This window comes from Nelusetta ayraudi, unplaced genomic scaffold (genome assembly GCF_046127955.1).
Source record: "Nelusetta ayraudi isolate G7.1 ecotype Tasmania unplaced genomic scaffold, CSIRO-AGI_Nayr_v1 ptg000026l, whole genome shotgun sequence".
Lineage (NCBI taxonomy): Eukaryota > Metazoa > Chordata > Actinopteri > Tetraodontiformes > Monacanthidae > Nelusetta > Nelusetta ayraudi.
Window position 1 is genome coordinate 3159183 of NW_027466076.1, and position 23318 is coordinate 3182500.

At 46.2% G+C, this 23318-nt stretch overlaps 1 protein-coding gene across 2 annotated transcripts in view; it reads left to right on the top strand.

Annotated features, from left to right (window-relative positions):
* il11ra (interleukin 11 receptor subunit alpha) overlaps nucleotides 1-23318 on the top strand; it is a 31462-nt gene that overhangs the window by 3383 nt on the left and 4761 nt on the right. For both annotated transcript variants that reach the window (XM_076029066.1, XM_076029065.1), the window contains exons 2-7: nucleotides 16234-16330; nucleotides 20746-20815; nucleotides 21259-21428; nucleotides 22061-22175; nucleotides 22345-22508; nucleotides 23031-23194. In XM_076029066.1, the coding sequence (XP_075885181.1) occupies nucleotides 16234-16330; nucleotides 20746-20815; nucleotides 21259-21428; nucleotides 22061-22175; nucleotides 22345-22508; nucleotides 23031-23194 (780 nt within the window). The remainder of the gene's footprint in view (nucleotides 1-16233; nucleotides 16331-20745; nucleotides 20816-21258; nucleotides 21429-22060; nucleotides 22176-22344; nucleotides 22509-23030; nucleotides 23195-23318) is intronic.

The window sequence follows — 23318 nt, forward strand, 5'->3', positions numbered from 1 at the left end:
TGAGCTGGACTCTGTTTTGCTTCACCTGCAAGCTTGTCTCACTGGGATTGTGTTGCATTACAACATCCTACTTGAAAGTGATGCCGATACCAAAGAAGCGCTTCATTCCATTCCATTCCATTCCACACCTTTCCCCCCCCCCTCTCTGTGGAAACCAGAGCTGTCGCTGCGCCGTGCCCGGTGTTGCATGCAAGCGCAGCGCGGTTGCCTGTTTGTCTCTGTGCGTCCGGTGCACGTTTCTGCAGGTTTTTATTTAAATTATTGTTGTTAGTTCTTACTTGTGTGTGTTTCCTTCAGTCGGACGCAAAGGTGCCGTCGTGTCCCACACTCGTCTCCCAATAACTGTGTTGGACCTCCAGAAAGCGGCACATGTTTTATTTAGCCCTTTGCTTTTTGCAGCCCTTTGTGACATCAGCGAGTGTCAGAACAGTGGGGTTGTTCGCATGCAGGGGATGTAAAGGAGGGACTGGACAGACCCACTGGTCATTGTGTCCCAGTACAGTTTTTCGCAAAATAAAAGCGATATTTCCACAATTGCAATTTGCAGGCGTTTCCATTGAATGGTGTTGAGTGTAAAAGTCGTAATTCTCCTCAAATCTCGTCTCCCTCGAGGCTTCACTTTGAAGAGGATGGAGGTACAAAATCTCTTGTATAAATCTGCATTTAGATGTTGTTTGCTGTCAAGAGTGGTTGTTATATTTTTCTCTTTTTTTACTCGTAAAAAAAATATTCTGTCTCCTCCTCTGTCCAAACATAATGTGCCAGTTTCACTTGAAGTGAACTGGTCACATGACCCCGTCAGTGGACGTCTGAAAATCACCTCATCTGAGCGTCAAAACCTTTCAGTGATATTTGAGAGGTTTTTCGAAGTCTAGTTGTTTCCATGCGATATTTAGGTTTTGAGCAGTTCTAGGGGTAATGGAAACGCAGTTAGTCATACTGTGAGGGCCACTCCCATTGTGGCCCCACCAGTCAAATAGTTTTCACACCTCTGCGCAAACCTCTCAAAGCACTTCATGATTTTGCAGGAAGTTCTCATCTCCACTTTGTGTTCCTTGGAATAGACACACGTGCACGAAACCTGCCGCAGCCCCGCCACGCCGCTCGCTGCTGCGCCAACGCGAAGTGGAGCGTGAAAATAAAAGCTCGCTGTCGCGATTCTTACAATGCCGGCCGAACGTGAGGTTTTTTTTTCTTTCTCCGCTGGTGGAGCTCCTCGGCTCGCTGCTCCAAGGAGGGATACTGCCGACTGATTTACAGCCTGCTGAAACTCCTTGGCTGCGCTGCCTTTTGACTCACATCGGGCAGCAGGTGTTAGTTTGCCTTTTACCGTCAGCGTCACGCAGAAAACAAAACACGTTCTGCCTCAGTAAAGTACTTCTTGGTTTTTTTGGAGAGAAGGTCAGTCAATGCAGATGTGATTGGCCCTCACAATGGGAATTTTTTATTTCTTTTTTCCCGAGAAAAGTCCGGAGGTCTGACGGGCGGAATGGAGCTCTTTTATTTGTTGCCTTTTTCGGAATAAATGTGGTTCTTTGAGCGCCCGGGAAAAAACCGCACGCTAAGCCCCTGTAAAAGTTTCCCTCTAAAGGCCCGAGATGTTGTTAAGAGAATTTCATTGTGTGGTTTATTTGAGTTTTGATAGGCTACAAAATACCAGGGATCAGATGGAGAGGCTGTCCAGTTACAGGTGTCATCCAGCAGGGTTCTCTGGTGTGTCCACCCCTCCGTCCACTGTAGAAGAAGAAGAAGGTGGAGGAGGAGGAGGCGGCCTTTGAATACTCCGACCACATGATTTATTTATTTGTTCTGATATTTTCATGGGATGTAAATGTTGTGTTCCGCAGACCAAATAAGGTTGGAAAGTTTGAGTGGTGGCTGAATGAATGACCTATATAGGTGATGAAACATCAAAAACATCACGATTATAAATTTGTTTGGGATTTTATTTGTTTCTCAGTTTTGTTTTTGATGTCGTGTGAATGGAAATTTTGACTTTTCTCCAAAGCTTTATTGGCTGATTGGAGAAGGAAACAACTGGTTGCGTGATGAGCTCTCCCATCGCTTCCTGGCTTTATCGTCACCGTCGTCATGTTTAATTAGCCTTTGAATAACCTCTTCGCTTAACGCTCTTAAGATTCTTCATTAAAAAAAAAAAAAAAAGGACAGAAAAAAAGTTTTTATTTGAAGTAAAACCTCAAACTTTTCAGCTTTGTTTGATTCTTCTGAGTTTCGGAGTTGCTCGTAAACGCGTCGTGTTCGTGCCCGAGGTGATTTTTGTCTTTTCTCGGTAATGTAGATTTCTAGATTTAACAGGGTGCACCTGAATGCAACATGACATCCCCCCTTGACTGCAATGTGCGGTGACTAAAACACACGCAATGTTTGACTTTGGACTATTTTTATCGCCGCTCATTCATAATGGATCGATACGCGCCGTCTAAATTATACATAGCACCCATGGGTGCAACACGGCGGTGTGTGGCCAAGGTGACATCATTTTCTTCAGCGCACATAAAGACACTTTTTAAATGTTATCCTTCGGCCGCCGCTGCTCCGCAGCCTCGATTGATATTCTGTCAGTTTTCTCGTCTCGTCTTGTCGCTGCGCTCTGTTTGTCGTCTTCACGCAGCGTTGACAGAACCTGGAAGGAGGGCAACAAGGGAAGCGATGGAGCATGTTGATCCTATCTGACCTGTCTTGGCAGCCAGGTAAACACGACGAACAAATGAGACGGAAGTGGAGATTGTGCCAGCAGGGGGACAGATAAGGCCGGGCTTGCTGCATCAGAGGAGCTCCTCCTCAGCTGTGGTGGTGGTGGTGGTGCAACTGACTGATAGATAGAGAGAGATAGAGAGATAATTATAGATGTACTTTATTGATCCCAAACTGGGAAACTACACTGTTGCAGCCCTAAAAAATAGTTTTAAAAAAACTATACTGTAGTTACAAAAATACTCAAGTCAATCTATGTGAAACAACATTATTTTATCATGTTTTAATAGGTACAGTATATTGATCCAAAATAAAGATTATACAGTGTTTATGACAGATAAATACCTTTAACACATTAAAATGCCCTTCTTCTTCTTCTTCTTCTTCTTCTTCTTCTTCTTCTCTGTCTCTATTGAGGCTGCTGGTCAGCGTCAGATCAAAGGGGGAAAAAAAAAACTAAATTATGAGACACGTTGGATCTGTATAGTCGCCAATTCCAGGCTGAAGTAAGAAGAAAAATATATAATGTGCACAACAGTTCTGAGGCTCCGCCCACCCTCCCACCCCGAACCTCCTCATTTTAAATTGAATTATTCCGTGTGGAGGAAGCGTCGGATGAGAGCCGGCGGCACGCGGCGCTCTGTTTTCAGACTTTTGAAGGTGTTGTCACGGTAGACCGCGGTGACTCAGCCGCTGTTGCATCAGTGCTGCCGCGGAAAAAAAACTCAGTTTGCATGACAAAAATGAAAAGAAAAAAAAAGAAAATTAATGAGGCTGAACATCCACACAGCACGCAGGCCTGTGGTTTCACTGGGCTGAACGCGTTTGGCTTCCACACATCAAAGTGGTGGAGGTGAGCAGGACATCGCCAAGCCTCAGCTGTTTTACAGTCTTCACACCGTGTCCTTCAGCAGAAGTACGGATACTGTACTGTTTTTTTTGTCCTCTGTTCCAACTGCAGCACAGCCAAACTGTAACCGCTGACGGTCCTGACGAGTCGGCAAGTATTGGCTGTCGATGTAGAGCTTTAAAACCAACAAGTGTGTGTGTGTGTGTGTGTGTGTGTGTGTGTGTGTGTGGTTGTACATTTGTGTTGCAACTGAACTTTACGCCGTCGTCCACTGTCAGTGGTAAACGGCTGTGATTTTTTTTTATTTGTGTGTGTGTGTGGTGTGTGTTTGTTGTGACCCAATCGGGTGGAATCCCTGCCGGCGAAACTCTCCACCTTTTTTTTTTTTAAAGTCACTCAGACATGTCCACACACACACACACACACACACACACACGCACACGCACACGCACACGCACACGCACACACCACACACACACACACACACACCACACACACACACACACAGTCTGACAGAGAACCTGTGGATCAACAACAGGATCAGGAGCCGCATCATGGCGGCGTGTCGTCCTTGTACTTTGCTCATTTATATTTTTGTGTGTCAGGGAAACTGTGAGCGACCTGCTGTCGACCTTCACTTGGATCCTTTTATTTATTTATCTGTTTATTTATTTAAACCCTTTACAACCAACTGGCTTGTATCTTCAACCTTCATCCTTCATATCAGAAGAATCTCACTGGAGGTTCAGACGACCATCTCACATTGGACCCATATACATATATACTGTATATATATGTATATATATGTGTGTGCGTGTGTGTATATAGAGCAGGGGTAGGCAAACCTTTTGACTGGTGGCACCACAATGGGCTGTAAAATTTGACAGAGGGGCCGGAGCAGCAGCAGCAGATGGATGGAATGTTTTGGTGAGCCACATCATAGGAGGAAAAAAATCTATCATGGGTTGTGTACAAAACACGTGTTTTAATGTCAATATTGAAAATGAAGAAAAGCGTTAAGAACAAAATATGTCTCTGAATCCCCACGCTATTTAGCTCTTTATTGAAATAACTCTTGAAACGCTGAAAGTTGGATGAAATGCAGCTGTTTTATGACTTTATCACTGACTGCTAATATCAATTCTTCAAGTTGGGGCGGGCCGCATTAAAAAAGTTTAACTGGCCCCATATGGCCCCCGGCCCGTAGTTTGCCCATGCCTGATATAGAGAGTGTGTTTGCAGTGCCTGAATGGTCCTACTGTATATCTGGTGTGTGTGTGTGTGTGTGTGTTCTGGCCCGCAGTGTGCGACTCGTCTTGTTTGCTTTCTCGCTGAGATCTTTCGGCCTGATTCAGTCACAGAGAGTTTGATTCAAAAGCAGCCGCCAAAACAAGTTTTCTTTTTTCTTCTTTTTTCTTTTCACTTTTTTCCCCTTCTGTTTTAAATGCTCTTACGGTTGATGTTTTACCCGAGAACGGCCTCAAAGGAAATTTCGTCACGTGCACATAATGACAAATAAACAATCTTGAATCTTGACGTTTGGCTCGATATCTTCAAGCCCACCGGTGAGAGATTTTTGTTCTTTTTTAAAGAAAATTTCTAACTTAACTTTGGTTTTCTTCGGCGTAGAAAATTCAGTCATTTAAAAGTGGCATTTTTTACCCTCTGCCGTCTCAAACGCCCCCCGAGCCCTCGGAATCGTCACTCGGACGACTGGAAGTCGGACTTTGAATCACTAGGTGAAACTCCTCCGCTCCTCCAAATCTCTGATCGCTGAAAGAAAACAAAGCAAAAAACACCTCACGAAAATCAAACTCGGAGCCGTTCTCCAATTGAAACAAATAAATCAAGTGCACAGATGGATGTCAGTATTTGGAAGGAGTGGGAACGCGGAGGAGATTATGATCCCCCGGCTCGTTGGGAGACGGAGGTAAACACGCAGTGATTAGAAACACAACGAGATGTCGAATACAAATCTGGCTTTTGTATTTTTTTTTTTTCCTCTCTTACATTTGGTCCCCATTTTCTTCCTCCGAGGTGTTTTTTTTTTAATGTTTTCGTTGTGTTTTTTTTCTTCATGTCCCTCCCTCCTTCCCTCCTTTCCTCCCTGCTGATGGTGTGAAAGCATTTTGTTTGAGCAGTTTCACAACATCATCGTTAGCTGGATGCCGCCGCTTCACGCTGATCTAGACTGCTGTTTCTCAACCTCCGGGGGCGGGACTCAAAAGTGGGTCGCAGAGCTGTTTTGATCGTGGCTTTTTTTTTTATTTGAAAGGGATTTTAAAATATAGGCATTTTAAAGAGAAAATGCAGGGCACACAATTTGATGAAATCATTTCAATCGTTTATTGACTAGACGTGATAAAAAGTTGGGCTGGCGCTTTTATTTTTGTGGTATAAATTTGAGTGCCGTGGAATAACTTTTGCTGACGACTTCATGATGAGGAAAAACATGATGACGGTCCTGAGACTCCACCAGTTGAGAACCACTGGTCTGGTCGTCAACAGGAATGTATCCTCTGTGGTTCTGTGCCGAGCTGAAGCCAAAAACCCCCCCCCAAAAAATTCCAGCATTTTTCATTCATGCCTACACACCACAAAACAACCCCCTCCAACCTTTAGCCATCAATTTACAGTTAATTAAGTGGGTAAACAAAAACTGTCAAACATTTTTTTTGAAGCAGACATGGAAAAAGTCATTTAAAGGTCCAGTGTGCAATATTTGGAGATTTTGAAGAAGAAACGGCGACATCATGTGGTTACATTTTAAATTGCAGCGCCTATCACTCTCGCCCCCCCTCCTGAGCTTGCCCGAGAACTACGGTGACGTAAGCAACCAAGCCTGCATACCTCGTCCACATTCTTCTTCAGTGGTTTATTTGAGGAGGGCTTCCTGAGAAATATGTGTGTGTATGTACAGTATATCTGTGTACATATATGTATATGTATATGTATATATATATGTATAAGCCACTACACTTTTATTCATGTATTTATGGGCAGTCTATCAAGCTTTTACCAATATGAAAATCATCATCAAGCCAAATATTACACACTGGACCTTTAGAAGACATAAATATTTGCTTACACCCAATCAAAATGCCTCCCAACAGTTTCCTTCCTCTCATCCCACCGTTGAGCTTTCAATAAACCTCTTTTTATCCTCGAGTCACTTTAACTCCCATGCGAAGCTCAGCCGCTGTCCTAATAACATGGATGGCCTTGTCATTGTTATCTGGTGTTATTATTACTTCTAAAACATGTTTATCTTTTCCCTGTCGCGGGCCGCATTCCAATTATGCCAGACGCACAAAGCCATTTCCTGCGACGAGCGCGGCAGACAAAGTGTTTGTCCGACCAAGTGTGACGCCTCCTCGTGATGAACGCTCGCCGCCCGCCGCTCGCCCCTCAGTGTTTATGTGGAGAGAGAGAGAGAGAGAGACAGAAGCTGCGTTTCCATGACCCCTGAAATTGTGCAAAACCTAAATAGCGCAATTAAAAACTGGTCATGGAAACACCTGAACTTTTCAAAAAAAACTCTCAAATACCACTAAAAGGTTTTGACGCTCTCGTGAGGTAGTTTTTCAGACGTATCGATATAGAGGTATATATATGTGGTACATATACATATATATATATGTATATGTATATGGAGGTATATCGCAAATGTCACCGGACGTCACGACGGAGGAGACGGAATATTTTTTTACAAGTAATCAAAGGGGAAAATACAAGAACCGTTTTTGACAGCAAGCAACATGGAATTGCAGATTTCTGGCAGAATGTTTTGTAGCTAAATCCTGACACCATTCAGTGGAAACGCCTGCGGATTGCAATTGTACTTTGTCGAAATTTTAGAAATCTCGCCTTTATTTTGCGAAAAACTGTAATGGAAACGCAGCTACTGAGAGAGAGAGAGAGAGAGCAGAGCTTCAGAACCACGGACTGGACTCGGTCTGACTTCCTGTTTCTTCTCAACTCCTCTCGTTACTGTCACACGCATGCCCCTCCCACCCCCCCCCCCATCCCTCCATCTCTCTCTCTCTCTCGCTCTCTTTCTGGAAGTGTCGGGGCCGTCCGCCTGTTGCTCGCCCGCGAGTTAACGAGGAAAGCGTGGAGTTCCCAGCAAAGTGACTCACTGCTCTAGCCAACCGAGGGTTGCAGTGGGAGTGTGTGGGCGGGGCTAACTGGGTGGGTGTAGGTCGGTCAAAGTGCGGGAGTCTCCTGTTTGTGTGTTTGTGTTTGTTAAAGGCCAAGAACTGATGGCCAGCGATGAAAAACATCATGATGATGTTGAAGGTGAAGGGGATTCATAGTGTCTTTATTAAATATGAAATATATACATATATGTATACACGATTGTATGTAAATAAACAATTGTATACGATTGTATGAATGTTTATACAAACACACACAAGGTTTTTCTCATTTCTTGTAAAACCGGAGGGGTTCAGAGTGGTGAAGGAGGGAGCAGGTCCTCTCCTCCTCCTCCTCCAAATGGAAAAAAAAAACTGTTCCTAAATTTAGCAGCGTGGTTCCGTGTTTATGTAAAGCTCGCTGAGTGATGTCCCACCATCGGCACGGAGCCTCCAGTCACAGCCAGACCATCACCGCTCGTCTCCTCCTGCACCGAGACACTGAGACAGTGCAGCCGCTCTGCCGCTCATCACCAAGTGCAGATTCATCCTTTGGTATTTACTCATTTCCACACGTTTTATATTGTTTTTTTCCCCAAAAGTCAATGTTGTGTGAGCAAGAGTGCGCTAAAAAAATGCTACGGTCGTCCCGCAGCTTTCCTTGGTTTGGTTCGGGGTCGAGGGAACGAGGGGCGTTCCTTGCCGTAGTGTTGATTTGGGTTCGTTGGGTCATGTGACCTGGAAGACTTTTGGGGATAGGAAGACAAACAAGCAAACGCAAGAATATATAACAAGTAATGAAAAATATTCCCCCATGAAATAGAATATACTCTGTCGTAGTAGTAGTGGTAGGAGGAGTAGTAGTAGTAGTAGTGGTAGGAGTAGTAGTAGTAGTAGTAGTAGTAGTAGTAGTAGCAGTTGTAGAAGAATAGAACAGAATTACCAAATTCTATACTACAGGAAACTACATCCAAATTTGGGATCAGTTAAATACCTCTATTGGATTCTATTCTATTCTATTCTACTACTACACTGGACACATACAGTAGTAGTAGTAGTAGTAGAAGAATAGAACAGAATTTCCCAATTCCAAACTACGGGAAACTGCATATCCAAATTTGGGATAAAAAAAAGAAATTCTATTCTATTCTACTCAACTACGACCACTACTGCTACTGCTACTACTATTACACTGGACAAATACGGTAGTAGTATTAGTAGTGGTAGTAGTAGGAATGCAACTCAGCTCTTGGTTTTCAGTCTGTGGGTCACATGACATGGAAACAATTATATTCTGTTTTTCCCTCCTCATTGTTTTGAAGTTGTGCATTCTATAAATTTTTTTGCACACACGCGCACGCACACACACACACACACACACACACACACACACACACACACACACACACACACACACCACAGTGTCTCCTCCACCCAGGCCTGTGTTCCTCAGACATCTTCAGCAAGTATCTGCCTCACGTCTGTGTAATTGCTCCCAGCAGCAGCGTGGCGCCACTCAAAAAACGTACGCACTTGCACGCACACACGTACACACGCACATACGCGCTACTCTGGGCTCTCCGTTAGCGGCGTGCAGCCGAGCAGAACTGGGCAGAGACTCGTGTCGGCCCGGCCAACCTGCTGGACCAAGTCTGGCACGGCTATCAGTGTGTGTGTGTGTGTGTGTGTGTGTGTGTGTGTGTGTGTGTGTGTGTGTGTGTGTGTGTGTGTGTGTGTGTGTGTGTGTGTGTGTGTGTGTGAGGGAGAGAGAGAGAGAGAGAGAGAGAGAGAGAGTGAGTGAGCACTTAAGAGTGTTATTTTTGAGACTAACAATAAACCTCCAGTGTTCTCAGCTCAGCCTGATCAGATTGTGAGTCTTTTTTTTTTATTTCAGTGTGTGTGTGTGTGTGTTTTGTGTTGTTTTTTGTACTGAGCAGGTAGTGCATCAGCACGGCCTGAGTTTGCCTTTTTTTTTTAAATTTTATCTTTTTTTTTAAGCGCGTCGTATAACAGAGAGCAGATGTGTCTGGCTGGGTAGGTGTGTGTTTAGAGAGCCAGTGGTGCGTGAGTGCGTGCCTGTGCGTATGTCTGTGCGTGTGTGTCAGTGGGACCGTCACCGTCCCTCCGGCTGCCGGCAGCACTGCCTCTTCCAAACGGCTTCCTTCACTCGGTGCTTCCAGGTGATTATTTCTGGACCTGCTGGTCCGTGTTTGCAGCTCGGAACTGGGACACGGTGCTTGTGGAATGTTCCACGCTGTTAAACGCTGCGGTGGGGTTTCTATTTATTTATTTATTTATTCATCATATTATATTGCGCCGCTGCCAGCTGACTCCGCGCCCCCCCCTCCCACCTGCACAGTACGTCACGTTTCTTGTGTATGTGGAAAGGTTTGCTTGGTCGTCCCTCAGCTCCACTCGGTGGAACCTTTACAAGAAGATCGGGAGTTGTGCTTCTCTTAAGCCCGCTGCTAATCCACCTAATTAACCCTCTTTTTTTTCTTTTTTTTCTTGTTTACTTCTATCCAACCAACCCGCAGTAACCCCACCGTTTCCCCCCCCCCACACACACACACACACACACATGCACTCCCCTCCCCACACACACACACACCCCTCCCAACACCACCACCACCCTTTTAATCCCATTTTACCAGAGCCTGTGTTTTGTGTTTTTGTGGAGGGCCTGTTGTTGAAGCTCCTGCAGCAGGAGGAGGAGGAGGGAGAGTTTGGGGGGGGGGGGGGGGGAGAAGGAGGAGGCGGGGAGAGGAGGAAGAGGAGGAGGAGGAGGGAGAAGAGGAGGAAGAGGAGGAAGAGGAGGAGGAGGGCGAGGAAGTGTAGAAGGAGGGGGTGGAGCTAGAGAAGGAGGGAGGAAGAGGAGAAGGAGGAAGTGGGGCGAGGAAGAGGAGGGGGAGTAGAAGGAGGATGAAGAGTAGAGGAAGGAGGAGGAGTAGAAGGAGGAGTAGGAGGAGGCGGAGGAGTAGAAGAAGGATAAGGAGTAGAAGGAGGGGGAGGAGCCTCCCATGTCCTCCTCTCACAGGCCTTTGTGGTCTCCCTCTAAATTACAACAATGCTGGAAGATGCTCCATCATTTGCGTTTACCAGTCTGCAGGAAGCAACGTAAATAGTCCAGCAGACAGACAGGCAGACAGACAGACAGGCAGACAGGCAGACAGGCTGACTGTGACTTTTTGAATTGAGAAAACAACAAAGTCCAAGCAGGACCGATGTTCCACCTGCTCTGATTGGAGACTGATCTAGTTTGAATGATGAAGATGAAGATGAAGATGGTGATGAAGATGGCGATGATTATGATGATGGTGATGGTGATGATGATGGTGATGAAGATGATGAAGATTATGGTTTTGTAGCCTCTGAACTCCAGTGAAACTTAAAAAAGTGTAAATGACCTCCCAGCAGCAGAGTTGCAGGAGATGTTCTGAACATCAGTGGGATAACAGTGTGGTCAGTCTCTCTGCTGGGAGCCGTCAGAACCCATGACCTCTGACTTCTGACACTGAACTCGCTGCTCGGAGTCTGAGAGCCTCTAGGACTGGAGCGACATGTCTCGGCTCCGATCAGTGATTGATTTCTTCTTTCTGGGTTTTTTGTTTTTAAATCTTATATAAACGATGAGAAAAAAAAAAAAAAAGATTTTCCTCTGCAGGTCTCCGTGAAGTGACGTCAGCTGTGTTCTGCACTCTGGCACCGCGCTGGTTTGTGTTGTTGGTTTTTGGTCAAACTCAACCTGAAAACGGCTGCAGCGGCTGAACAAGCCGCTCTGATATCATTTGATATTATTTGTGTAGCAGCGTGAACACGTACAGTAGCTACTGACTGATTCTGTTCTTTCAGGCTCTCTCAAGACAAGTGTAAGTGTGTGTGTGTGTGTGTGTGTGTGTGTGTGTGTGTGTGTGTGTGTGTGTCCCAGGCTTCTCTTCAGTATCACCAAGTTGTTTCCTCGAAGCTGGATTGTGGTCGTCGTTCAACTCCGTGGCTCTGTTTCTTTCTGTGTAAGCAAGAGAGAGGGTTTGTGTGTGCGTGTGTGTGCGTGTGTGTGTGTTTGCCCAGTGTGTGAATAGCTGGCATATGGTAGCCATCTCTCCCTGGCGGCAGAGCCGAAGGACATTCCATCGTTGTTGAACTGAGAGCCAAGATACTGCCAGCACACCAGCGCACACACAGATACATGTGTGTATATATACAGTATATATATATATACACACACACACACGGTTTGAGATACCTATGTCAAGAGTACAATGGCTAACAACACATATTTTTTTTTCAAGTTTCTGGTCATTTTTCACTTTTAATGATCTATTTTTCATTTGACCTTAAAGACAGGAACGTCTCAATCTCCTCAATTCTCAAACAGACACACACACACACACACACACACACACTTCAGCCTTTGACCGTGGATTGGCTCACTACTGTCTCTGTACACACATGGCAGCCATTAGCGTGCGTGCGTGTGTGTGTGTGTGTGCGCATGCTCGGCCTGCACTCACGCTGGCAGTACTCAGGCTCAGTAGGATCTGGTTTTTCTGTCTTCACTGCTGACTGAGGCTTCAAGTATGCTCTCTCTCTCTCTCTCTCTCTCTCCATCACACACACACTCTGTCTTCATTTAGGACGGCGGGAGCCGTGGCCGCCGTTGCCTTGAGATGCCTGCTTGCGTGTTGGCATGTGTTCTGCATTATTCCTGCAGCCCTCTTTTTCTTCTTCTTCTTCTTCTTCTTCTTCTTCTTCTTCTTCTTCTTCTTCTTCTTCTTCTTCTTCTTCTCTCTTTCTCCCTTTGGCTCGAGCCTCGGCCAATCATTCATCCGTCACACAGTCCTTTTATCACCCAGATTGGCTGCCGCTGCTCCGACAGAGGCCCCTCTCTGCGCTGCCTGGCTCTATTTACAGGACGACTTGGCGAAACGATGCCCTCGTCAATCTTTGCAGTCTTTGTTTGTCCAGAGTGCGTCTACACACGCACACACACACACACACACGCACACACACTGACTTCTTTTTTTTTTTTTTTTAGAATCACAGTGGCGCCCCCTCACTTAATTTTAAGGGTAGAGAGAAAAAAAAAATTGAGATTAGGAGCAGAAAATCCAGGGGGCGCCACCAGCTGCGTTTCCATGACCCCTACAATTGCGCTAAACCTAAATATCGCAATAAAACACCGGTGATGGAAACACCTGAACTTGGAAAAACCTCTCAAATATGGTTGAAAGGTGTCGACGCTCCCATTAAGTGGTTTTTCAGACGTTTATCGCGAAAGTGTCACAGAAACACTTTTTTCGCATTTACACGTCAGCGGACGTGACGTGCGGGGTCACGTGACCAGTTCACGTCAAGTGAAGATTTGGACGGAGGAGAAGACGGAGCATTTTTATTTAAATTTTTTTACAAGTAATCAAAGAGAAAAATAGAACAACCATTGTTGACAACAAACAAACGTAAACAAACAAAAGCAAACGCGATTCTTGTAAAATCTCGGCTTTTGTGCTTCACACCATGCAAATCGCAGTCGGACTTTGTCGGAATTTCAGAAATATCGCTTTCCATTAGCGCAGCTACTGTCAGTGGACTCACAAATTTCCTCTCGTTTTTACTGCATCACTGATGAATGCTTTTCACAATGAACTCAGAAATTACAAAATTATTTTCCATTCGCAAATGATTCCTTTGATCGGCAAAAAAACACACAAATTTCCTTCAAACGAAAAAAAAAAATTTAATCTTTGGAAAAATAAAATTTGCGAGTCGATGGAATAACTGACTTGAATCGCACCGCCTCAAAGTTTTCGGGGCCTCAAATGTCGCCCCCTTTTGGAGACTTGCGTCGTGACGTGAGTGGAACTGGGCTGCGATTGCGTTCCAACATTTTGGTTTGTGTCGGGGGGGCGTACGGGTTCATCACCAGTTTGTCGCCAGTTCCCCCTAAGAAAGTCTTATACTTTCTCTCTCTCTCTTTCCCTCTCTGTCTCTCTCTCTCTCAGTCACACACACACACACGGGAGTCTGTAGTGTTGTTGTTGTTGTCGTCGCTTCCAAAGGTCGCGCATTTGGGCGGCCAGAGTGTGCGCGCGCGCGCGTCTGTGTTTGTTTGTGTGTGTTGCCATGGTGTTGTGTGTAAAAACGTCACAGCCATTGTTGTCTTTTCCAACGAAGTTTGACCCCTTGTCAGGGGCTTGTTGGTTCAGTGCACGTATGCACATACACACACACACATACACGCACATACACACACACACACGCACACACTAGGCTCACTTACTGCAAGTTTTCTAATCTCTCCACTTATCCTCCGTCCCTGTTTCCCTTCCACACACACACACACACACACACACACACACACACACACACACTAAGGCTGCTTGTGGGCGGCTCCTGCAGTCAAACATCACTCTTTGTTAATCTTAATTGATGACTGCTGCGCAAATGAGGCGTCCTTGTGAACAGGACATCCTGGAGGAGAGGGTGTGTGTGCGTGTCTCTGTGTATGTGTTTGTGCGTTTTTGTGAATGAGAGGTTGTGTGTGTGTGTGTGTGTGTGTGTGTGTGTGTGTACACAGAGTAAATGATCTCTCTCCCCACTGATCTGTTGGTTTTTTGATTTCATTTCATTTAATTGCCGAACCCTTTTTCCGACTCCTCCGCCCTGCTATTGTCTCTCTCTCTCTCTCTCTCTCTCTCTCTCTCTCTCACTCCCTCCCTTCCTCACCCCTCCTTCAACCCCCACCCCTCCGCCACCTCTCGTAAAGCCGGCTGAATGTGCAGCGGCACGCCGGAGTGCCAGTGAGTCACGGTGCGGGACTGCGAGCGCCGCCACCAGAGGCCTCTTCACTTACTCATCCTCAGGGCCTCTGGAAAGAAAAAAAAGGAAAAAAGCTTTTTTCTTTTCTTTTCCCTCCGTTTGCCAAAGCTGCCCCCCCCCCTTCTCCTCCTCCTCCTCTTACTCCCCCTGCTCCTTTGACCTCCATCAAAGTTTTACAATCTTGTGTTGCATAGGTGCTGTTAGATAAAGTTTGATTAATTGATTGATTGATAAAGTTTTTTTAGAAAAGGCACCGTCTGCTTTTTCTCAGCCTCACCTAGAGTTGCGCAAAACCTGAATATCGTAATAGAAAACCGGTCATGGAAACACATTAACTTGGAAAAAGCTCTCAGATATCACTGAAAGGTTGTAACGCTCTCATGAGGTGCTTTTTCAGACGTATTGATACAGAGGTTTATCGGAAAAGTGTCATTGGAAAAGTTTTTTTGAAAATGGTGCATTGCGTTCGGATGGAGGAGGAGACGGAATATATATATATATATTTTTACTAGTAATCGTTGTGTTGCTCATCCTCGCGGTGGGAATTCTTTGCGGCGTGCTGGCGGTATCCACGGCGACCTTTGACCCCCTCCCGGTGTGTTCCCAGTCGCAGCTGAAAGGCGGCTGATGTCACAGGATCGAGACTCCAGATGAGACAAAGGAGGAGAAGAGTTGGAGGTGTTGACGCTCGGCCTGCTCTGGCGTGCGTGTGTGTGCGTGTGTGTGTGTGTGTGTGTGCGTGTGTGCGTGTGCGTGTGTGTGTGTGCGTGTGCGTGTGCGTGTGCGTGCGTGTGTGTGTGTGTGTGTGTGTGCGTGTGTGTGTGCGTGCAGAGATAAGTGTGTTTGGCCACCAGGAGTGTGTGTGTCACACTCCTGGTGTGCACTTGTGTGATCAGAACAATGATGGAGGGAAGCACTTGAAAAACAAAATTAGCCTGCAGGGCTGGATACTGTTTTCTTGCGCGCGTGCACACACACACGCATGCATTTCATGGTTGAATTGGTCTTCCATTGGTTGCAGCGATGAGCAGCAACCACACTAATAGCAGCAGCAGTAGCAGTAACAGCAGTAACTGCAGCATCAGCTAACGGTAACAGCAGCATCAGCTAACAGTAACAGCAGTAGTAACAGCAGCAGCAGCAGCTAACAGTAACAACAGCATCAGCTAACAGTAACAGCAGTAGTAACAGCAGCAGCAGCAGCTAACAGTAACAGCAGTTGTAACGGCAGTAACAGCAGCATCAGCTAACAGTAACAGCAGTAGTAACAGCAGCAGCAGCAGCTAACAGTAACAACAGCATCAGCTAACAGTAACAGCAGTAGTAACGGCAGCAGCATCAGCTAATAGCAGCATCAGCAGCATCAGTCCAGGTCATTTCAGCCACAGGTGATTAATTTTTCCTTCAACAACAATCGAAATTAAAAATCTGGACTTTTTTGTTTTCTTTGCTTTTCTGGGAAGTAAAAGTTAAAAAAAAAAAAAAAGGCTGGTGGAAAACTAAACAAGAAGGAGTCCAGCAACGTAGTTTCTCTCTCCGGCGAAATGTGTTTTTAATTTTGGAAAGACTTTTCCTTTTTTTCCCCCTTTTGTTTCAACAGTATTTAATAATTGCAAGAAAGAAAGAAAAAAAGCCTTCTGACCATTTTACTCCCCCTCTCTCTTCCCCCCCAACCCCCCTCCCCCTCTCCCTCTCTCTCTCTCTCTCTCTCTCCAGATGCCCGGCCGTCTGTCCAGCCCTGCGTGTCTGACAGTCATCTGCTTTCTATCGTGTTGGCTGTGGCTCACTGGCGCTCAGGTTCACACCGATGAAGGTAACACGCACGCACGCACGCACGCACACACACACACACACACACACACACACACACACACACACACACACCCTCTATCCAGGCTGCTTTGTGAGCTATTTTAGTTGCTCTTGACTTTATCTGCACTTGTGTGATCAGAACAATGATGGAGGGAAACACTTGAAAAAAAATAAAATTAGCCTGTGGGGCTGTATACTATTCGTGCACACACACACACCCACACACACACACACACACCACTTACACAACTCAAAACGTGTCGAAGACTCTTTCTTTCTTTCCAACATTAATCTTTTTCTTGCGTTTTTCCAGTTATTGTTTTTCTTTCTCTTTTTCCTTTGGCAGAATTAATTCCCTCCAAACTCTCGCTCGAGCCGTCATGTTAACTTTCGGTATTTCACTTTTCTCTCTCTCTCTCCCTCTCCCTCCCTCCTGTCCTCCTCATTGACTCCCCCATTAGTTTTTTTTCTCTCCATTGTTTGGAAAAGACCGAGTTTCAGCGGCCTTGCACTTTTTTCGTGTGTCCTATTTCGCCGTCGGGGGAGAAAACTCCTAGCGCTTCCTGCGGCCGTGAGTTAGTGAGCACGCCGCTGTGTGTGTGTGTGTGTGTGTGTGTGTGTGCGTGTGTGTGCGTGCACGTCTGACAGCCAGCCAGAGCCGGGAGGAGGCAGCAGGAATCAGATATGAGTAGAACGCTGCGGCTTTATGAGGGGAGAAATAATTCACTCCAGTGCCAATAAAACATGAATACACACATTCAGAGGAGCCCAGGGACGTGTGTGTGTGTGTGCGTGCGTGCGTGCGTGCGTGCGTGCGCGCGTGCGTGCGTGCGCGTGTGCGTGTGTGCGCGTGTGCGTGTGTTTGGGGGCTGTTAAAGAGACAGAAATCTGATTTCAATGAATGATTTAATTAATTTATTTATTTAATAGAATGTGTCAGTGGTGTGTGTGTGTGTGTGTGTGTGTGTGTGTGTGTGTGTGTGTGTGTGTGTGTGTGTGTGTGGACCGGACCTGACAGACCCTTATTAATGAATCATATACTGGATATCAAATATCAAACTCCCCTGCAGAGTTTGTGTTGAGGAAAGTGTTTTTATCCATCTGTCCAACTGCTCTTCTTCTTTTTCTCCTTCTCCTTCTCCTTCTCCTTCTCCTTCTCCTTCTCCTCCTCCTCTTCCTCCTTCACCCCCTCCTCCTCCTCTTTCTTCAACCTTGCCACATTTTCACTGAACTCTTCCTGCTGTTTACGCTGCGTGATAACTAGAGATGTGTGTGTGCACTAGCAATCAAAAGTTTGGACTTCTTTACTACTTTCCGCTCTGTAGATACAAACTGAAAACATCAAATATATGAGCAAGATATGTGGGTTAATGTGGCAAAAGAAAAAAAAATGTAAATACCGAAATATGTTGTGTTCTATATATTTGATATGAAGGGTGGCTATGCTAGATCATCTAAAATATAAAACCTTCACACTTTTTTGTTTAATACATATTCCATGTGTTCATCCATTCATGAAAATGAAAGAAAAACCATTAAAAAGTCCAGACTTTTGACTGCTAGTCTATGTTTGTGACAATTTGGTTAAATTTGTACTCCAGTATGTTCTTGATAAAAAAAACCTGCTGATGAACGTTGTTCAAAAAACAGAGAAAAAATGAAAGAAATCAAAGGCATTCTGTGCCCTTTGGAGTACTCAGGATGGATATCAGCGAGTACTGAAATACAAATACTCGTTTCCTCCTCGCTCTGTAAAAACGTGGTATCGGTGCATCCCTGCCACACCGAGGCTCATTGTTTGTTGCCTGAGTGACAGCGTGTGTGTATGTGTGTGTGTGTGTGTGTGCGTGTGTGCGTGCGTGTGCATGCCTGTGTAATTGGGGTGGTGAACTGATGAAGGTGTTTGCGTGGCAGGTTGGCAGCAACTGAGCCGATGTTTTCTTTCCCCCCGAACTACAGGTCGACTATAAATGCCAACATGTCCTAGAGCCAAGCCACACACACACACACACACACACACACACACACACACACACACACACACACACACACAGGTAGAGAGTCAGCAGGGCCAATTGACTGTAGAAACTCTAAATATTTGTGCAGGCAGCAGGAGCAGTTTCTCTGCTTCTCACTCGTATCTGAACAACTTGGGTTCTAGAGTGTGTGTGTGTGTGTGTGTGTGTGTGTGTGTGTGTGTGTGTGTGTTTGTTTTTCACGAGTTACGAAACCCCAAGCGAGCCGTGGTTGGCTGGTTGGTTGCGTGGTTGGTTTGGGATGAGCTGCTGGATCTTTACGACTGAACCTCAGCATAGTTTTGTGTCTTTGGTTAAAAAGAAAAATATTTGGGGCTGAATTATGAACAGCAGCCAACAAAGATGGACTTTTTTTTTTCTTTTCCCATCACGTTCTACCGTGTTCTAGGACAGAGGTGTCAAACTCTGGCCCATGGGCCAAATTTGGCCCACAGTGTCATTATCTTAGGCCCCCGAGGCCGATTAAAAAATCACTGCCGGAGCTGCTGGCCCACTGCTGTTATACAGCACATGGCCTGCTGACACTACACATCCCAGAATGCTCTGCTGGTATTTTGCCGCGTCAATCAGGACAGGACGCTCATTGAAGGATATTATTGTTATGACTTAATTTGTTTATTGTTAGGACTTATTATCAACCCGTGGAAAAAGGCGAGTGTTGAAATTTAGATCAGAAGGCTGCAAATGAAAAAGAAGTACTGGATGTTTGATGAGTTTTTATTCATATGAAATTGGTTTTTGCATGTGCACAATATGAAATGATTTATTATTATTATTATTATTATTATTATTATTATTATTATTATTATTATTATTATTATTATTATTATTATTAATAACTTATTTTTTGTAAATATTAATGTTGGCCCGAGACTTTATCCAAGTTTTAAGTTTGTGTGATTATGGGATGTTGTGAGCTGTTTCTTACTCAAGTGTCTGTTTATTTGATTATCTTATGTATTATCTATTTATCTATGATCTATTATCTTTTATTTTATTATGTCGTACTTATTTAACGTCACTATGTTATTATATCTTCGGGGCAGATCCTCAAAGAAGGTTTCAGCTGCTGCAATCTGCGCCACAGATGCGGGGATCCACAAAGGTTTTTGCGCTAATGACGCGCAGGCGCAGACACGCCCACAAATGTGGCACCGGAAACAAATACGAATGTTGCGGTCTGGCAACCTAAAAGAGCGGTTTGTGCGCCAAAGGTTGTTCGTGAGTGCGTGTGTTTGGTTTGTGTTCATGGATGCACGGAAAAGAAAACAAAGATGTTCAGATCGTGAGCCGGCCGCCCTCGCTGCTGAGGCAAGTAGACATGCAACAAGATTAAAGCAAAAAAACTTAAAATAAAATCCCAGCGAAACGATGGGAAAGTATTTCACTGGCTGTCAGTGCCAAACAGCCAAACTCTGCTGCGATAAACGCACTCCTGTGCGCGCCTGGCATTACGACGCCTCCTCGTCTACCAGGACTGCTGCCATAATGGAGAGAAAGTCAAGACGCGTCGGTCACCAACACCTGAGTACCATTTGTGTTTTTCATAGCCTATCTAAAATATTGGCAGGTATACTGCAGTCTATGCCGATCTATATGTAGGATTTCGTGAGGGGAAAGTTTCACTCAGAAGCCAGAAACACTTTGACAGACAGAAGCTGCGGCAGGTTTTGGCTGGCGGTGCTTGCGTCCGTCAAACTGACACGAGCGCAAACTCTTTCTGGATCTGCCGCTGATTGACTGAGGCTTATTTGCATAGAAGGGGGCGTGTCCTTTCGACTCATTTAAATACATTCAAATGAGTCTGGCGCCGCCGACTTTTACGTTTTTCGTCCCCTCTGTGGATCGGAATCACCGTTGTTGGCGCTGTTTACACGCATTTTCTGGCGCAAAAGCCGGGCAATGACTTTGTGGATCTGGCCCTTATTTTTTTTATTTTTTTTTTTTAAAAGCTAAGGAGAACGCACTGCGTCATCCTCTAAAGTTGAATCACGACAGCAGCCAATCAGGAGGTGGCGGCTCAGAGAAACAGGCCTGCCAGTGGTGGTGTGGCAACTGGAAGTGAGGTCAGAGAGAGAGGGGGGGGGGGGGGGGGAGCGAGCTTTGTGTTGTTGGAGCTGATGATGATGAAGGTGATAATAGTGATGATGATGACGAAGGTGATGAAAACTTTAGAAGAAGGTCCCTGCAGAAGCAGCAGGAGGCTCCGCGCACCTTGTACGGTCATGTTATTGCTGTACGGCCGGCGCTGGAAGCTCCACCGTAAATCACGCACGCACACACGCACACACACACACACACACACGGGACAGGTTTGTGGAGAAGCAGACGGTGCTTCACTGCTGTGTGTTTAATATTGCATGCTGCTCTGTGTTTGCAGTGGCAGACACGGCGCAGTACGGCCGCCTGGACTCCGACATCACACTGAACTGTGGCAACGCTCAAGACGGGTGAGTGGAGGGAGGAAGGAAGGAGGGAGTGACGGAGGGAGGAAGGAGGGAAGGAGGTAGGACGGAAGGACGGAAGGACGGAAGGAAAGAATGAAAGGGGAGGGATGGAGGGCGTAAATAGAGGGAGAGAGGGAGAAAGAAACGACAGGAGGGATGAAGGAGGAAGGAAGAAAGGATGGAGGGAGGGAGAGAAAAAGGAAGGAATGGAGGAGGTGGGGAGGGAGGGAGTGACTGGAGAAGGAATTAGGGTAGAGGGATGAAGCGACTGAGGGAGGGAGGGAGAGAGGATGAAAGGACGCAGGGATGAAGATATGAAGATGGAAGGAAACACTGAGTTGATTCCTCCTCCTCTGTTCTACCTGTGTGTGTGTGTGTGTGTGTGTGTGTGTGTGTGTGTGTGTGTGTGTGTGTGTGTGTGTGTGTGTGTGTGTGCGCGTGTGCAGGACTCCTGTGCTGTGGCTGCTGAACCACAGCTCGGCGCTGCCCCCCCACCGCCTCTCGTCCAATGGCAGCCTGCTGCTGCTGGCCGCCGCCCCCTCGGCTCAGGGCCTCTACAGCTGCTACCACGGCCACCGCCACGCCCTCCTCCACTCCCTCACCCTCCGGCTGGGCCGTAAGTCCTCCACCACTGACCTCTGACCTCTGACCCCCTCACCCCGCCCCCAGGGCTGCAACGACCAATCAGTGAATATGATGGATAAATATCAATTATTTAAGTTTTGGCAACTCATTTCATTGTCGATTTTCCCGCAATTATCGTTATTATTATTATTATTATTATTATTATTATTATTATTATGATTAATAATAATAAAACAGACAGTTTGCAGCCACTGTCTTGGTTCTCCAGCTTCGAAACTTTATTGGTTTTGAATTTCTGCTGCTGCTGCTGCTGCTGCTTCTGCTGCTGCTGCTCCTGGGAGGAAGCGGCTCTTATCGGGCCGCCACTCTGACAAAGACCCTCCACTTCCTTCACGTCTCCAACAGGAAGCGGCTCCCTGAGTTGACTTCCTGTCCACAGTTGGTCCCGCCCGCTGCCGACCGGCCGCATCAAGAAAATGAAAAATCTAACAAAAATAAAACAATTCTGCGTCTCTGTCAGGAAACACCAGGGGGCAGCGGTGGGAACGTGTTATATTTTTTTAAGCGTGCGCTCTTTATGACTGAAGATGTCTGTTTGGCGTGTGGGTGTGAGAGACCCTCAGAGGGAATATTAATAGGCCACGCCCCCTGTTTTTTCCCCAGATCCCCCGGGGCTGCTGAGCATTTCCTGCCAAGTGCCCAATCACACACACGTCCGCTGCTCCTGGGTCGACTCGGTCACAACCTTCCTGCCCGCCGTCTACAACGCCTCCCTCAGGTGAGAGGGGCTCACTGCAACTCCAGAACTCTACGAAAAAGCATTAATATTACTTTTTTGTTGTTGTCAGTATTGCAAAATACAGGGGGGGGTCTAGAAGGGGAGACTGCAAAATCTCATTCAATCCTCCTCCTCCTCCTCCTCCTCCTCCTCCTTCTCCTCCTCCCAGGGGGAACGGGCCCGACTGGACCCCCTGCATCGTGGACTCGGCCCACAAGCACTGCGACGTGCCCTGGTTGGCCTTCTGGCAGACGGTCCACACGCTGGGGGTGACCGAGACCAACGGCCTGGGCTCCCAGACCACCTGGGGCCGCTTCAAGTTCAGCGAGCTGCGTGAGTTTGGTGACGACGAGTCAAGAAAAAAAAATCTGATTTGTTTATTTTAACTGGAAAAGATTTTTTCCACTTGAGAAAAAACTTTTAAAATATATATATATTTTTTTCCTATGTTTCACAAGTGTTTCTTTTTACATTTTTTCCAGTAGAGAAAAAGTTGTTAATGAATGAAAAAATGGGGAGGAAAAAAAAAATTCAAATCAAAATTATTTATTAACTTTTTAAGAAAAAAATAACAAAAAAAGAATAGATATTTACATTTTATGAAGAGTTGGATTTACATTATCACTTTCTGAAATGAGGAAAAGTCCGTCCCTCACTCTGGAAGTCTGCCCTGTGTGATGTCACAAAGGGCACTGAGAGCTCTTTAGCTCCACTGGACATCCAGGGTGATGTGAAAAACATCCTGGTGAGCTGCGCCAATAAGAAGACCGCTTCTCTCTCTCTCTCTCTCTCTCTCTCGCCCCCTCACTCCTCCTCGCCCTCACTCTCCCTCCTCCTCCTCCTCCTCCTCCTCAGTGAGGCCCAACCCTCCAGAGGGCGTGTTGGTGCGGCAGGTCGAAGGTCACGCCACGCGGCTGGCCGTGTCGTGGAGCCTGCCCACGTCGTGGCCGCGCTACGACGGCTTCCCGCTGCTCTTCCACATCCGCTACCGACCGCAGGGCTCCATGTACTGGTCCGAGGTGAGCCGAGGTCGCGACCCCTGGTGGCGGGAAGGGTGTGGGGGGTATCTCCAGAGCTGCATTTCCATGACAGTTTTTCGCAGAATAAAAGCGATATTTCAAAATATCTCGACAAAATACGATT